Genomic DNA, 18076 nt, shown 5'->3' with positions numbered 1-18076 from the left:
GTCAACAGAACATGTAATCAGTTTTGTTCCCAAGCCGGGTTATAGCCTGGGTTCTTTGACAAATGCTTTCCTATTACCATGATCAAATGGCCTGCTGTATGCCTCCCCTCTGGTTCCGCTCCTGCCCAAAATCAAACAAGACTAGGCTCACCTTATACTCATAGCTCCAGCATGGCCCCATCAGTACTGATTTTCAGCTTCAGTAGCCTTATTGGTCAGATCTCCACTGTCACTCCTGCTAGACACAGACATGGTCTCTCAGGACCATGGCCACCTTCTACATCCCAACCTGAAGGCCTTCCACCTGATGGTCTGGATGCTTCATGGCTGATGTAGTTGGAAGTGGTTTATTTTTAAGGGAGTACAGGAAGTGCTTCTGAATAGTAGAAAGCCTTTGACTAGGGGTATTTACCTGTTTAAATGGAAAAGATTCTCCACCTGTTCCTGGCAAAAAGGCATTTTCATGGCCCGGACTGTTATCCAGCATATATTGAACAATCTCTTGTTCCTGAAACAACAATGGTTAACTTTTAGTTCCATCAAAGTACACCTGATGGCTGTGTTGGCTTTCCACCCTCCTGTTGACAACTGCTCACTCTTCTCCCATCCTACGTCTATCAGATTTTTGAAAGGTCTCGACAGATTATATCCACAGGTACAGGACCCTGTATCCGCGTGGAACTTGAATCTAATTTTAGGAAAGCTGATGGGTCCTCCCTTCGAGTCACGGGTGACCTGTTCCCTGCTACACCTTCAATGAAAGTGGCTATTTAGTTGCCATTACCTCAGCCAGGAGAGTGGGGGAATTGCGAGCTCTAGTATCATAATCTCCCTGTATGGTCTTCTGTAGAGAGAGAGTTTTACTTTTGCCCTCACCTGAAGTTTCTTACTGAAGAGGTTTCCAGTTTTCACATTAACCAAGCAATCTATTTACCGATCTTCTTTCCAAAGCCTCATGCCCATAAAGATGAGTAAAAGCTCTACACTCTAGATGGTAGAAGAGCTTTGGCTTTTTATCTGAACCAGACTAACCATTTAGGTCTTTGGTGGAACTGTTCATCACAATTGCAGACAGAATGAAAGGCTGTCCAGCGTCTACCCAAACAGTCTCTTCTTGGATATCCACTTGTTTTCGATTATGCTACCAGCTGACAGATGTGATGCCCCGGAGAAGAGTTTTGGCAGAGTCAAATAGGTCTCAGGTAGCTTCTGCAGCCTTTCCCATCTTGGACATTTGCAAGGTGGCAACCTGGTCATTATGCCATACGTTTGCCTCTCATTATGCCATCTCTCAGCAATTCAGAGACGATGCCCGGTTTGGATGAGTAATCCTCTGTTCCCTATTCAAGTAGACTCCGAGCCAACCTCCAGTTTGTACTGCTTGTGAGACCTACAGTGGAATGGACATGTGCAGTCACGCAAAGTAAAAAGAGTTACTAATCTTTTCCCGTGATTGTTGTGCATGTTCATTTCATGATCCATCATCCTTCCCCTCTCTATTGGAGTCTATCCAGTAGGAAGGAACTGATGGGTGCCAGGGCCAGCTCTGCCATTTACACCTGCGTGCAGTAGCATGGGGTAGCAGAGGGCGCTCGGGTTGCTCCGATGGGTACCACTGAGGGAAAAATCTGACAACTGGGCACGACGCACCTAGAGTAGAACATGTGTAACACATCCTGAAGAACAACAGTTACAGTAAAAGGTTAGTTAAAGGTTTCTGTTTCCAATATTGTACAGTGGTCACACTAAATGTTTCTTCCATTTTGAGCGAGATTCCCTGTTCTTAAAATGGGAAATACCACTGCATAGATCTTTGAATATTATTGAGGAAGAAGGGGATAGATTTGGACATGACCACTTATATGTGCAGGACAAGAGAGGGACAGGCTGAAGATGACTTCTAGATTGTGGGTTTGGATAGAGGTGGTGTCAATAGTGATAGAAAATACAAGGAGAGGAAGAAGCGTTTTGAACTTTTAAGTAGAGAGCAAGTCATACAAGAGGATATGTTGGAGAGTCCGACTGAAATGTGAGACTGGATTGATGGCGACCTGCCAGTGATTGAAAGGTATAACACGAGTTTTATAAAAGGAAATAGCCTTTGAAATACAAGTGATGGTGTATCTTCAACTCTATTATAAAAATAATCTCCTTTTAAAAATGTGGTCTTTAGAGGTTAGAATGGATGTCTATTTTTGTTGCAATAGCTTATCTCCTCTAGTTTTTCATAAATTCACATCCATGTTAGTGTCAGAATGAAAGAACAATTAACTCCTTTAAAATAGTGATTTTTCTATGTAAAAGCCTTTAAATAGTGACCTGCTTTTTCTCATATTTGAGCTCTAAAAGGCAAAATAAGCTTTTCAAGAGTATTAGAAGTCCTAGTTATCTAATTACACTGGTCTACAATTTTTGAGAAGTCGTCTGCTTCAGAGATAAAATGTGCTATTTATTATGTATTTTGATGTGCTGAATTCAAATATGACAATTAAAACAACTGATTGGCTACTGTTTCTAAGATATTTAAGTTTTTACATTTTATGTCTATGTATATTGTGTAGATAGTAGAGTTTTAATCATAAATTGTAAACCTAGGTCTTTTCATGTGTTTATGGTTGCTTTACATGATAATATTTCACCTGTCCTGTTTATGTAACACTTTAAAAATCAGCAAAAGGGTTATATAAATAAAATTTATTATGAAACAAAAGGCAAAAAACTATTCTGTACATAGTTTAGTCCTATTCAGTGTCTACTCGGCGCTTCTTGGCTTGTCTCTTGTATTCATTAAATGGAGCATCTCTTGTCACTGTCCAGCAATAGTCTGCAAGCATTGATGGGCTCCATTTGCCCTGATAGCATTTCTCCATTGTTGCAATGTCCTAGTGAAATCGCTCACCGTGCTCGTCGCTCACTGCTCCTTAGTTCGGTGGGAAAAAAATCTAGATGAGAGTGCAAAAAATGTATCTTTAGTGACATGTTGCAACCAAGGCTTTTGTATGCCTTGAGGAGGTTTTCCACCAACAACCTGTAGTTGTCTGCCTTGTTGTTTCCGAGAAAATTTATTGCCACTAATTGAAAGGCTTTCCATGCCGTCTTTTCCTTGCCACGCAGTGCATGGTCAAATGCATCATCTCGAAGAAGTTCACGAATCTGAGGACCAACAAAGACACCTTCCTTTATCTTAGCTTCACTTAACCTTGGACATTTTCCACGGAGGTACTTGAAAGCTGCTTGTGTTTTGTCAATGGCCTTGACAAAGTTCTTCATCAGACCCAGCTTGATGTGTAAGGGTGGTAACAAAATCTTCCTTGATTCAACAAGTGGTGGATGCTGAACACTTTTCCTCCCAGGCTCCAATGACTGTCGGAGTGGCCAATCTTTCTTGATGTAGTGGGAATCTCTTGCACGACTATCCCATTCGCAGAGAAAACAGCAGTACTTTGTGTATCCAGTCTGCAGACCAAGCAAGAGAGCAACAACCTTCAAATCACCACAAAGCTGCCACTGATGTTGGTCATAGTTTATGCACCTCAAAAGTTGTTTCATGTTGTCATAGGTTTCCTTCATATGGACTGCCTGACCAACTGGAATGGATGGCCAAACATTGCCATTATGCAGTAAAACAGCTTTAAGACTCGTCTTCGATGAATCAATGAACAGTCTCCACTCATCTGGATCATGAACGCTGTTGAGGGCTGCCATCACACCATCGATGTTGTTGCAGGCTACAAGATCACCTTCCATGAAGAATAATGGGACAAGATCCTTTTGACGGTCACGGAATATGGAAACCCTAACATCACCTGCCAGGAGATTCCACTGCTGTAGTCTGGAGCCCAACAGCTCTGCCTTACTCTTGGGTAGTTCCAAATCCCTGACAAGATCATTCAGTTCACCTTGTGTTATGAGGTGTGCTTCAGAGGAGGAGGATGGGAGAAAATGTGGGTCCTGTGACATTGATGGTTCAGGACCAGAAGTTTCATCCTCTTCCTCGTCTGACTCAAGTGAGAATGATTCTGGTGCATCAGGAACCGGCAGTCCTTCTCCGTGGGGTACTGGGCGTATAGCTGATGGAATGTTTGGATAATGCACAGTCCACTTTTTCTTCTTTGACACACCTTTCCCAACTGGAGGCACCATGCAGAAGTAACAATTGCTGGTATGATCTGTTGGCTCTCTCCAAATCATTGGCACTGCAAAAGGCATAGATTTCCTTTTCCTGTTCAACCACTGGCGAAGATTTGTTGCACAAGTGTTGCAGCATATGTGTGGGGCCCACCTCTTGTCCTGATCTCCAGTTTTGCAGCCAAAATAAAGGTGATAGGCTTTCTTAACCATACTGCGCTGCGCTTTTGTGATGCAAAAGTCACTTCACCACAAACATAGCAGAAGTTATCTGCACTGTTCACACAAGTACGAGGCATCTCTGCTCACTTTGGCTAAACAGAAATGTGTCCCTTTGCAAAATCAAACACTGACAAATAAGAGAGCACGACACTGTATGATTTCTAGAGCTGATATAGGGCAATTTGTTCAGCAGAGTGATGTAAGCTTCGTTATGATTGCATCATCCATGACTTGTAGGAATAACATGATGCAATTCATATCATGTATGACGCAATACCAGCTTCAGATTGCATCATTCATTGTTTTGCCTAAAAAGCAAGTACTGTCCAAACCCAGTCATAGATTTATTCATAGATCCAGTCAAAGATGTATTTTAGTCATTTCTAGTTTAAATTGAGATCCCTTCCCTTTATAACTCACTTATCCTCCGCCATTCCCAAGTCAAGGGTCGTATATACTGACCCAATAGCATATCTTGAAAACTAGAGCCAATCAACAATTTTAAGCATCATTTTCGTTCTCAGTGACCCAGAATTAGTAAAGTTAGACTACATTTATTTCAGAAGCATTTTGGCTGTAGAGCAGTGTTATCTAACTTTGATTCCGAAACTAGGAAAACAAATACAAAAATAGTGACATACTGTGAAAACTGGATAAGACATATGTGATAGACCCAGGCCAGTTGGGTACAGCAGAAGGCAGATATACTGGCCACTGGATTAACAGTTTTCTGTTTCCTGACTGACCAGAGCAGGGGCTGCTCCAGGCTAATGAGAACACCTGACTCCAATTAACCTGCAAAGAGTCAGGTGAGGGCATTAAGCTAATGTGACCACCTGACTCTAATTAAGGTCCCGCTGATACTATAAAAAGGGCTCACTCCAGTCAGGCAGAAGAGAGCCAGGGGAGAGGAAGTGCGGCTGAAGGGCTGGTTAATGAAGACACCCTCAAGTTATGATAAGGGAGCCCTAAGGTAAGGGTGAAGAAGGGAGAAGCAGGAGAGCTGTGGGGAAGTGGCCCAGGGAAATGTAGCAACTCTGGCAGTGAAAGGTTGGCTGCCAACAGCTGCTACCATTAGGGTCCCTGGGCCGGAACCCGGAGTAGAGGGCGGGCCCGGGTTCCCCCCAACCCACCACTACAGGAACACCACCTGGGAGGGGAAGTCAGGCCCGTGTCAGGACAGGAGGCTAAACTGTTCTAAAACAAGCCCTAGGGACAACAGAGACTGTGGGAGTTCTCTCACCAACCTCCTTGCTGGCTTATGATGAAAAGGGCTCAGTAGACTGTAACCCTGGCCCTAGAGAGAGAAGGGCTACGTGGAGGGTCACAGAGAGCCTCTGAGGCTAGCATATACCGCCTAAAAGCGCAGGACCCCCGGGGACAAGGTCAGAGCTCTGCCACACATATCTACATTGCTACTTTTTCATTATAGGCCTTCATCTTGCCCTTTCATGCAGAGTGGTTCTTTTCTTGTCTGCTATGCAGATCTCCACTCATTTTAGATTAGTCTTTCCTGCTGCTCTCTGAATGGGTTGCAGTGTGTTGATTTTAAACTAAGTGCAAATATCTACATGTGCATGTGAAGAAGGTGTCAGCATGGTAGCTGTGCAAACCCCTGCCTCTTTGTTGTGGTCAGTTGATTGTGACACTGTGTGTAAAGTTTGGGTTTTTTGTGTGTGTAAGGTTTCCCCTCCCTCCATCTGAATAAACTACAAAATATTTTGTTATGGCATTAAACAGTTTTTCTGCTGTGTTTTGGGGGTTATTACCCTTGTGTTTCTTTCTAAAATATAATTGCTTCATTGCCTGGATAGTTTCGCATAATTGATCTTCTTGGAAAATCTAGGTTCAAATTTTGTCCTGAGTGAGGACAAAACCAGATGCCAGTAGTTGTTGATGTAGACCTGATCACATTTCAGTTAATTCAGTTCTCTCATTATTTTCCATGGGCTACTGTTGAAATTGAGAGATTTAAAAACGTGTTTTGGATACGGTATTTTCTCTCATGGTTGAAGTTTTGCAACCCACCCATCTAGTTTCCCTTGTTGGCAGCAGCTTGTGTATGGACAGGCTACTCTGCCTACAGTGCCAAAAAAGAAACGAGAGCTGATTTCACTATCTTTTGTGAATTCTTTGCATCAATCCTTTCCCCTTGTTCTTCATAACTGGTGCCTGGTTAATCCTTTGTGCCTGGCATATGGTTTCTTTGGGTAGATCTGTTTATACCATTGCTGATATTATTCTCTTTTTCTTATTATTACATAGGCAATCACCATTTGAGATGCTGATATTTTTAGCACTTAAAATGATGGAGTCTTCATTTTGTTGGTTTACTTCCACATCATCTGGTCCTGGTGTTTACACTGAACATATAAAGGATCATCCAGCAAAAGCTTAAAAGCACTGGGCCTAGAGATAAGCTCTGTGACTGCTATGTAACCATAATGAGACAGGAATGCAGACTTTTCCTTGGCACCCCTCTGATTTCTTCCTCTGATGCCTGTATGGGATCATTCCTATCCATGACCTTAACCTGTGTGATTTTTGTCTTTGAAGTTTCATTGAGCCTTTCACCTATGCATTCAGTATCAAGGCTTTGGCTCCAGAAAAGTTCTGGAGTTAGCTTTTGATTCATGTAAATGATTGTGTAGAATGTATATCCCCTGGAGAGGTTAGATGGCCCGGTGGTTTAGGGGAATGGTTCCCCCTTCTGAAGCTAGAAGTCATGCATTCAAATGTGTCTAGTGGGAGGAGTAAAAATTGCTGTCTCTTTATATTTTACAATGGTTCCTTCAGACCTTGAAATCTATGAATCTCTGTGAAAGAGGAAGGAGTTTTTCTTAGGATATTCCTTCATTCCTGGAAAACTTCATAGGCTGAAAGACTGCAAAATGCTAGCTGGATATGTCCAGGGATACTGGAAAATTGCAAGGAATTTGTTTTATTTGATTTACCAATAGGGAGGGTGTGGTGGGGATTAAATGTTTTTGTTCTAGAACATTTCTCAGCAGCAAGGTTGATGGAAAGATTAATTCTGGTATATCCCCTGGCTGCTTGGGGCTCAAGACGAGACACTTAATCATTCTCTTGAGAGAACATGCAAGTACAGCGCTTATTGATGATTGGAAATTCTAAACACATGCAAGTCATTTTACACTAAGTTCAGGTTCTCCATTTAGAGTAATGTTAAAACCATGTCATGAGAAAATACTGTAATTCTTGCTTCAATATAGTAGAACCCATGTTACACATAGGTTTCAGAAAACTGGCAGAAACCTTCAGAGGATCAAGGCACTTGGCTTAGCAGACTTTAAAATCTGCAACACAGCCAGCTGGCCGGCATCCCCAGTGCCAGCTGGCTCAGCAGCAGAAGAGATGGCAGCTGTGCTTTGGGAACCCTGCACACAGAGAGGAAGCCATGCTGACAGGGGAAGCTCTGAAAATCTAGTGACACAATTAAGCTCTGTTAACCAAGATTAGTCAGTTGGGATTATGTATTAATTCGAATCATAAATGTGTCTTTTCTCTCAACGAGATAACACTGTATCTTCCTACCACTTTTTTTTGAGTTCCTGTGTCAGTTACTCATGGTAGCACGGTTGGATTAGACTTCTATCACAGCAAGTCATTGGCTGTTTCTTGGTCACTATCAAATTTCAAATGAAATAGAAATTGGAAGTAATCTAAAATTTGCAGGACTACAAGTACACCATGTAGTGTACCTGATTTAGCTGTTCTTTTCCACGTAGTACGAAAATAGAGAAAGAGAAAAAGGAGCATGCTAAGCTACATGGAATGATCCGTACAGAAATAAGTGGAGCTGAAATTGCAGAAGAGATGGAGAAAGAAAGACGGTTCTTCCAGCTTCAGATGTGTGAGGTAAGGTTTAACATAGAATACAATTGTTCCATTAATATTTTTAAAAAGGAAATTTGAGAAAAGATAGATTCTGTGTTATGACAACTGTTGCATTCAAAGGAAACTTGAAGTTTTTTATTGGACTCAGGATATTAAACTTCTTCGCCCTGCCACACTAACTTCAACAAGGAATCTACATTCTCTGCTATTTCACGTACAAATACATTATAGAATCACCCATGTCTCATTCAATACGTTATTCACAGATGAAATTAAACAGTTAGTCTTCACACTACCACTACACCACAAATTATTTAGGGTTTAGGCTGCTATCTGTAGCAGTGGTGTAATATGAAAATCTCAGTTCCACATCATTGGGCTGGTATTGAAAAACAAACCGTCATTAGTAATGGACTTTGCCTTTCACATTCTTCATGATGATAGTAATAATGTAACAATGTTTGTTTGTAATTGTGTAGCATTTGATGTACCGCTCCCACCCTTTTTGGTTTCATGTTACAGGGAGCCAGACTTTAAGACCCGGTTAGAAAATTGAGCCTCTTCTATTGAGACATTCTAGATCAGGGTTGGACAAAACTGATCTTCTGAGCCGCATACGACAATCTTCAGAAGTTTGAGAGCCTGGGTGCGCCTGCCAGGGCTCGGGGCTTCTGCCCCACGGGAGGCGCCTGCCGGGGTTTGGGGCTTCAGCCCCATTCATGCTGAAGCTCTGAGCCCTGGCAGGTGTGCCCCATGGGGCTGAAGTCCTGAGACCCCCTCCCCCCCATCCCCACTGGTCAGAAGCCCCTATCTCACCAACCTGCTGCAAGGCAGAGGTCCTGAGCTCCCCTGCCCCCAGTCTGGTAGGTGGAGAAGGAGGGGACGTGGGGGACTCTGCGAGCCGCACTTTAATTGTAAAAGAGCTGCATGCGGCTCGCGAACCACGGTTTGGCCACCCCCGCTCTAGATTCTAGTGTTGGTTGGAGCTAATTGATTCCACATGCTGGTGTGACTGTGGTGATTCATTAGAAAAGCCCTGTATTCCTATACAGAGTCTAAGGGCTGGTGTACACTGGCAAGTTTCTGCATAGTAAAGCAGTTTTTAGTGCTCAAACTGCAGACGTGTACACACTGCCAAGCCATTTTGTGCGCAGAAACTCCTCAGTTGCAGCGCTGCAAAAAAACCCCACCTCGACGAGAGTTGTAAGGCTATTTGTGCAGAGGCTCCAGCGCTCTATTGCCAGTGTAGACACTTGATTGTTTTCTGCACTGTACTTGGCCTCCAGAGCTGTCCCATAATGCTGCAAGTGATCGCCTTGCTCATTGTTTTGAACTCAGCTGCCCGGGAGACATGTGCCCCATCCCTTTCAAAGTACTGTTTCTGACAGCCATTGCGTGCTGTGCTGATCTGCTCTGCGATACAAAGCAAACCATTATTGTGGAACGCTCATGCTCTTGAACGCAGAGGCAGAGGGGTGTGTGTGCGTGCGTGTGATTGCTGTGCAGAGAGCCCAGGGAGGGAGGCGGGGGCTGATGTCAGGGTTTCCCCTTCCCCCTGTCTCAGGACTGGTTGCTTCCTGACGCTGTCTGAACTTACAAGACAGCATGCTGACACACTCTGTCCCCCAAAACACACGGTCTCTCTCCCCCCTCCATACACACACGCACCCTGTCAAACACTCTTTCCCCCACCCCCCACTTCAGTTGAAAAGCAGCTGGCAATGTAGTTAGGATGTCCATGGAACAATGGGATTGGGAAACCTGCATCATGTGATGCTGACACTGTCCCATGAGGCATTGGAAACCCTTCCCAAAGCAGCCTGTGGCCAGTTGCACAGTGGGATAGCTACCACAATGCACTGCTGTCTTTGCCATTGCAAGAGGTGCTGATGTGGATGCGCTCCAGCATCACAAGGAGCACAGTGTGGACACGCAACAGCGGTTTAATTCCAGCGTTTTAATAAAAGTGATATAACTTGTGGCTCAGAAACTTTCCAGTGTAGACATACCCTTAGACTGAGTTTTTCAAAGCTGGCAAAGGGATTTGGACCTCCATTCATTTTAAAAGGGAAATGGGTGTCCAAATCCTCTGGACAGCTTTGAAAATCCCACTTGAAAAATTTGCTGCTTTCCACTTTCCTCAAGCCCTCACTAGTTCTATGTAGGAGAAGCTCAAATACTGTGAAGATGAGCACATCATAAGAACCTGCTGTATAGGATAATGTTCCTGATGTTGCTACAACAGTGAAAAATTGTAGGAAAAAAGAATGGTGTAGATGAGATCAAGCTTGGGGCTTTTGAGCTTAGTTGAATCTCTTCACTTTAAAAAAGCTGAAAGTACTTTGTATGAAGCTGGTTGGATGCTTTCATCAATTCAATGCTTCATTTGAACAAGCACAATAAAATGAAGCACTGAAGGCTGTGCTTGAGTATTCAGTCATACAGAAAGGATTAAATATATTCCATAACCATATCCTGTAGACAATAACGTTCCATGGTTTATGATCTTGAATAGGAAGAAGAAATAAATTAAATAAACCTATACCACTTTGAAGCTTTCATTTTGCAAGATATAATATATTCTCCAGTTGTTGGCATTTCAGTTTAATTTTAGTGATACTTCAAAAATTCCTACAGAATTTCTGCAGCCCTTATTATAGCTTGTTTTCTTTGCTGTGCAATAAAATCCTTATTTTTTTCTGTATGAAGCACTGCATTTTGTGTGTGTGCATCTCTTGCTTTCCTTGAGTTCCTTCCTTCCCAGTCTTTTTTTTTTTTTTTTTTTTTTTTTTAAGAAATGTCAGAGAAGAAGCAGCTCAGCTGTTACAAGAAGTGCTCTCTATGTGGTTGTAAAGTTCAGCATTGCCAGTTCTCACAAATTTATTATGGGTGACATGATTTGACCCCTACTTTACAGAAGCTCTTGATGATTTGAAGAGCTGCAGCCTTCACATGATTTTGGAGAAGCAAAATGAGAGAGATACCCCTTTCCCTTCCTAAAATGCCTTAAGGCTTAGAGGAAGGTGCATTAAACTGCAAGCCCAGAGACCATGAGTTTTTGGTCCTAGCTCGTCCACTGAATGCGGTTGATATTTCTGTGCCCTTCATAACCCTTATTTTGAGTCAAGGTTTCATAACTTGTGGGAATAACTATCATTTGCCAGTTTCACAGAGAAGATAACTAAGAACTTGCAAAAGGTCACTTCAGTCAGAGCTAGGAATAGAACCTAGCATTCTGAGATTAATAGAGTTTTGTTATCCACTCTGCCACACCTTTCAGAAGGAACATGTCAGTTTAGGTCAGGGGTGAGCAAACTTTTTGGCCTGAGGGCCACATCTGGGTGGGGAAATTGCATGCAGGGCCATGAATGTAGGGCTGGGCAGGGGGTTGGGGTGCGGGAGGGAGTGCGGGGTGTGGGAGGGGGTGCAGTGTGCAGGAAGGGTCTCAGGGTAAGGGATTGGGGCAGAGGAGGGGTGTGGGGTGTACAAGGGGGCTCAGGGAAGGGGGTTGCGGTGCAGGAGGGGATGCGGGAGGGGGATCAGGGCAGGGGGTTGGGGTTCAGGAGGGGTGCGGGGTGTGGCAGGGGGTTGGGGTGTGGCAGGGGTCTCGGGGCAGAGGGTTGGGATGCAGGAGGGGTTTGGGGTGCGGGCTCCGGGGTGGCAGCGGCGCACGCCAGGGCAGGCTGCCTGCCCACCCCAGCCCCGCGCCACTCCTGGAAGCAGCCGGCACCATGTCCCTGCCGCTGCCCGGGGGAGGGAAGAGGTCTACATGTGCTGCCCTCGCCTGCGGGTCCTTCCCCCGAAGCTCCCATTGGCTGCGGTTCCCCATTCTCGGTCAATGGGAGCGGTGCAGGCCCGCGGCGCCCCGGGGGTGGCAATCCCATGGGCCGGATCCAAAGCCCTGATGAGCTGGATCCGGCCCACGGGCTGTAGTTTGCTCACCCCTGGTTTAGGTGCTTATGTGTAACAGTGTAAATCTGTGTCATACTGTAGCTGCTAGATTACATGTAAAGATTTGTGACTGCTACTGATATGTTTATGAATGCGGTTGCCTGTGGTCGGAGGGGATTGGGTTCAATGACTCAGGAGGTCCCTACTAGTCCTGTGTTCCTACTGTTTCCACGTTAAGAGATTTAGGATCTTGACTTCAGTGGGGCCAGGATTTCACCTGTGGTTCTTTAGCTCAAGAGGTAGAGGCTCATGTTTTAACATCCAAAGGTCCTGTGTTATTTTTACATTTGGCTATGCTGTCTGTAACCACTAGACATCAATCTGCTCCCAGATCCAGAAGTAGAAACCAAGAATCCTGATGGTGACCAGTGTTTTTCTGCTGTCTCTCAAACACTTGTGTAACCCACTGACAATGTATATGTTGTGCTTCCCTGGAGGAGTTGATCTATGTAAAGGAAAACTGTGCTTTCCCCTACTAGTTAATCCTGTAGCTGAGGTGGATTTGAAGGCTATGGGGGCAAACCATGCTGATAATGTGGGGGTTGAGGAAAAATACATATATATTAATTTTAACATAAGGATCCTGGAATAATCACTAGAATGATTTTATGTTACAAAACATACCAGCACAACATCTAAATTCACTTTTAAATATTCATTTTACTGTTGCATTTTTATTTGTATTTGGTTACTGAGAACTGTCCAGTTAAGAATAGGTACTGCAGACTTAGGCCTAGTCTATACTGGGGGGGGATCGATCTAAGTTACGCAACTTCAGCTACGTGAATAATGTAGCTGAAGTCGACGTACTTAGATCGATTTACCATGGTGTCTTCACCACGGTGAGTTGACTGCTGCCGCTCCCCCGTTGACTCCACCTGTGCCTCTCGTGGCGGTGGAGTACAGGAGTCGACGGGAGAGCACTCGGGGATCGATTTATCGCATCTAGACTAGACGCGATAAATCAACCCCTGCTGGATCAATCGCTGCCCGCTGATCCCTTAGTGTGTTTGAGACTAAGCAAAGTGTGGGAGATTTTGCTTGTGTGTCTAGAGAGTGGAAGACCTTGCCTTCAGAAAGTCAGAATTTGATTAGTTAAATGTATCTTTCCAATAAGCAAGCCTTGTGCCTCGGGGCATTGTTAATGTGATAGAACCTTTCATCTGTAGGTCACCAGTTTGAATCCTGCCCTACTCAGCAGAGATTAAAAATTATTTTCATTTAATGGATGTTTGGTGGCCCCTCCATGAGTTGACTTTAGGGCAGTGGTTCTCAAACTTTTGTACTGGTGACCCCTTTCACATAGCAAGCCTCTGAGTGTGACCCCCCTCAAATAAATTAAAAATACTTTTTTATATATTTAACACCATTATAAATGCTGGAGGAAAAGCAGGGTTTGGGGTGGAGGCTGACAGCTTGCAACCCCCCATTTAATAATCTTGGGACCCCCTGAGGGGTCCCAATCCCCAGTTTGAGAACCCCTGCTTTTAGGGAGTCATAGTTCCAGCTCCCACATCACAGACTCGCTATTGTCTTTTGCACTAAACTGCAAGCTCTTCAGGGCAGGGACCATCTCTTATTATGTGTTTGTATAGTGCCCAGCACAATGGGCCACTGATCTTGGTTGAGTCTCTAGTTAGTGCTCCTCCCACCGGATCCAACATCACCATGCTCACTATACCTCTGTGAGAATTGGCAATGCTGAAATTGTCACATACACACAATGCAGCTGGACAGGGGAATGCAAAAATCAGAAGATGGACCAAAAACCGCGTTCTCCCTCACCCCTCATTTCATGATTTGTGATTGGGGTTGGCAATACTGAAAATCCCTTCTGGCATATGAACATGTTTATTGCCAGATAGATGTATCGTGGGCTTGCACCATGGCTGGCTTGACTGTGAATGTGCATCTAGATGCCACTGTTTGGTTACAGGATGATTTCCTGAAGGCCCTCCAGGTCTCCCTCATGCTTCTTGTGATCTGACTTTTAGTAGGCCTCAAGAGTTAAAGGGCTAGGTTTTGAGTTAGCAACAGACGAGTATCCTAATTGGATATCAAGACTTGGCATTGACACCAGTTGTTTGAGGTTTGGTTGATGCCCTGAGGTCTCTCTTCCACATGGTCAAATGTTTTTCAGCTTTTCGAAATCTGTTGTGGTTGTTAAAGCTTGTTAAAATATAATTTGAAAATAATTTTAAAATTACCATTCCTATAAATCACAAAATATGAAAAAGTAATTGATCTTTCATTAATTTTACTTCTGTGAATTACTGTTTTAACAGTACCTTCTGAAAGTCAATGAAATCAAGATTAAAAAAGGAGTTGACTTGCTTCAGAATCTGATCAAGTATTTTCATGCACAGTGCAAGTAAGTTTTATGTTTCTTTGTTTCAATAGTTCAAAAGATTCTATAGTTACAATATTTTGCATTTTCATGGAAACTGGTAGCGGCAATAACTTTTCCACAAATATTTTTCTGTGTCTTCAAAATAGATCTAAGACTCAACTGAACATGTTTCACTGCAGACTTTTGACATATTGATTTGGTCTAATAGATCAGTTACTGGTTTGTTGCTATATTACTTAATATGAAATGAGGTGTTAGATTGAGCTAATATTGTGGCATGTTGTCGTCTGCAACACATAATCACCACATGATCGCTTGTCGTGTTTAGTAGTCTGTCCATGGAAGGGAGCGAGACAGATTGGCCTGCTGGCTTTGAAATCTTTCTGAGTGTATTTGTCAATGAGCAAAGTCAGTTCTGTTCTCTCTAAAAATACATTGGGTAAGCAATAGCATAAAAGTGTGTTGAGAGAATGGCTTTACTTTATTTCTAGCTGAATGGAGAACTTCAATAATGAGAAACTCAGAAGCCCTCATTAGACTGCAGGATACTAGGACTTGTTTTACTCTATTTATTTTTGACAGATTGATAATATAACAATAAACTCATTATTCTGAAGTGTGAATGACATTATCAACCTGTTTAGATCCATAAACCTCCCTCTTAAAAGAATACCATCAGGTTGTATAAAAGTAAATTTTCTTTGCTGTACTACTAGTAATACTCAAAAATCACTTTCATTGTTGACTATCTTTGTCATTCATCTACTTTATGCATTTCATTGAGCTTGGGCAATGAAAATAATATTTTGGTTCACAATGCTGCTATATTTGTGTTGCAAACACTGCAGAGTAATATTTAATGTAAACAAACTGTGTGTGTGTTTGCTGTATTTTTTAATCATGAAAACGTTAAAAATGTTCAGAATGTTTTTATTTAATTAAAAAGTTCTGGAATAGATAGGATAAGGGAACACGATCATAGTTATTCGAACTGTCTGTGCACATGCATATTCGGGCCACACATACTTATCAAATGCTTGGCAACAAGTGATTGCTTGGGTTCCTTTGAGAAGCGGAGGGATCTTCCTTTCTATTGGAAGCTCCCATCAGATCCTGAGACACTGGACTTTAAAAGTCATGATGTTTTTATATGCAGAAGAACCGTCAGTGTTCTAAAACTGGGGTGTGGGGGGGGGGGTGTGCCGGGGAAGAGATTGCATATTTTTAGTGAGAAAGAGGAAAACTTTTTGAGCAGGTTGATTTTAAATTGATGTCAGGGTTTTTTTTTAAAGCTGTTCAGAGAGCTGGAATGTTAGAATGAGTTTGCAAGAAGATGGATTAGTGGGCAGATTTGCAGGTGAATTGGTCCAAGGTGCATGAAATGAATGTATCCTGTGGCCTTGCAATTTGAATTTTCATAATTTGTTGCATGGCTCTCACTTCTATGTATATGGAGTCTGTGTGTATATACATTTACCAGCTTCTGCCATGTCTCTTTCTTCAGTAAAGTGCTTTTAACAGAAAAGAACAAAATAGCTTGAGCATTAGAAATTAATTCTAACAATACTATTTCCTTTCTGTTTTTTTTTTTTTTTTTTTTTAAAGTTTCTTCCAGGATGGACTGAAAGCAGTTGAAAGTCTCAAGCCTTCAATTGAAACACTCTCAACTGATCTGCACACAGTAAGTAGCAGTCTGCCATATTGCTTTTTCAAATTTTGTGTTTATTAAAGAAATCTAATCTTTTTGATTCAGACTTATTGAGTAGAGCTTTGAGTAGATTATAAAACTGTTGTTGTTGTTTGTATCGCTGTAGTGTGTAGAAGTACTAGTCATGGACCAAGACCATATTGTGGTAGGTGCAGTATGAACATAGAACAAAAAGGCAGTCTCTGTCTCAGAGAACTTACAGTCAAAGTATAAGACAAAAGCAGATGGAGACAGACACACAGGGGAGTACAAGTAAACAGTGAGACAGTGTGAGACAGCATGGTAGGCAGTGGTCTCAGCACACCAGCAGCCAAACCGTTGTCAAGTTTTTTGTAGGCATATGGGTAAAGGAACTTATTGTTTCTCTCTGGTATTTTCATTCTTGTTGATCATTTGTCAGGAAATCTGAACCAGTTAAGCAACAAGCTGTAAAGAAATGTGTTAATATAAATAGTAACACATTAATTTTTAACCTCTGTCATGTCTGCATCTGTACTCTAGATTAAACAAGCACAGGATGAGGAAAGGAAACAACTAATACAGCTTAGAGATATTTTAAAATCAGCACTCCAAGTTGAGCAGAAAGAGGTGAGCATATAAGGTGATTTAACTTTGAAATACCCATTGTAAATACAATTCTAATTTAATGTTAGTATTTGAAGTACAAACAATTATTTATACCAGCAATATAAATCTATTCTTTGTTTTTGGTTAAATTATTAATCTTTGTCTTGATGCTGATGTTAAGTGCTTCTGACAGTTTTTTTTAAAGGAAGGAATCCTTGCAGACTTTTAGTGAGAGTTTGCAAAAGGACTTCCCTGCTTGTCTCTTTCTAGTATTGTAAAATGCTTGAGTGGTTTGGGCAGTGGCATGAACTGTAGATGAGTGGTTCTTTCTCAAACTGAGAACGAAAGCACTTTGATATCAATAAGACCCAGGCAGTAAAGAGCTTATCTAGTAAATGTAGTCTCAAATACCAGTAACATTATTTTTAACTAACATAAATCCAAACCCCCAAATGCCTCCTCTACAACAGTAACAATGGAGCTGGAAGTTCTGCTGCAATACCTCACCTCTCAAAGATGTCAGTATGTTGAGTCACTTAAACTGTTCCATCGATTAAATTATTCATCTGATTAGTACAAATGCAGTCTTCTGAGTTTTAACCAGGATTTCTCAGTCAGGTTCTAAACATACTGAGGGAGCTTCAGCCTGCAACCTATGGTTTGGACCCATGCCTCTTGTGGCTGATTATAATCTAGCCTGGAATATTGGGTTTACCACTGGCTGAGATCATCATTGGTTTCCCTTGTTTAGACAGTGGCACTTTTCTTCTTTCGAGTAGTTGTTGGATCTGTCACAGTTCAGGGCAACTACACCTGTATCCCCTCTCCATGGTCCACAAAGGGCACCCACTGTAGGCTCCTGGCTCCTCAGCCATCACCTCTCATGGGCAGAGACCTGTGTCTCTCTCCCTCCTGACCAGGGTTTTTCAAGGCTGCACATCTCCCTGCCTTCACTGTGATATTCCAGCAAGCCAGACTGCCTAAGCAGGTCAGTGTCTGTACTTTGGTATGCCAGGCATAATTGCCCGCAGTTATAAGTTACCATGCAGCTCTTTCTAAGCAAGCACATTTATTCTTTAAGTGAAAACATTACAGAGAAAACGTATTAAAAACAATAAAGGAACCTAAACATATGCTAAAAAGCTAAACAAAGATCACCCCAGTTCCGGGCTCCGGAAGGTGTCATTCCTGAAGAATTGTGGCTCCCTTGGCTGGATGGTCTTGTAGTGTTGCTGGATCAGAAAGGAGGCCCTAAATCCATTTTAACTCCAACTACTTATCCCAAAGTCCTT

At 42.6% G+C, this 18076-nt stretch overlaps 1 protein-coding gene across 2 annotated transcripts in view; it reads left to right on the top strand.

Annotated features, from left to right (window-relative positions):
* ASAP2 (ArfGAP with SH3 domain, ankyrin repeat and PH domain 2) overlaps positions 1-18076 on the top strand; it is a 177623-nt gene that overhangs the window by 83724 nt on the left and 75823 nt on the right. For both annotated transcript variants that reach the window (XM_065400691.1, XM_065400690.1), the window contains exons 6-9: positions 8100-8229; positions 14445-14530; positions 16115-16190; positions 16719-16805. In XM_065400691.1, the coding sequence (XP_065256763.1) occupies positions 8100-8229; positions 14445-14530; positions 16115-16190; positions 16719-16805 (379 nt within the window). The remainder of the gene's footprint in view (positions 1-8099; positions 8230-14444; positions 14531-16114; positions 16191-16718; positions 16806-18076) is intronic.

Source organism: Emys orbicularis, chromosome 3, assembly GCF_028017835.1.
Source record: "Emys orbicularis isolate rEmyOrb1 chromosome 3, rEmyOrb1.hap1, whole genome shotgun sequence".
Classification (NCBI taxonomy): Eukaryota; Metazoa; Chordata; order Testudines; family Emydidae; genus Emys; species Emys orbicularis.
Note: the sequence above shows the minus strand (reverse complement) of the source record. Positions and strands in the feature narration are given on the sequence as shown.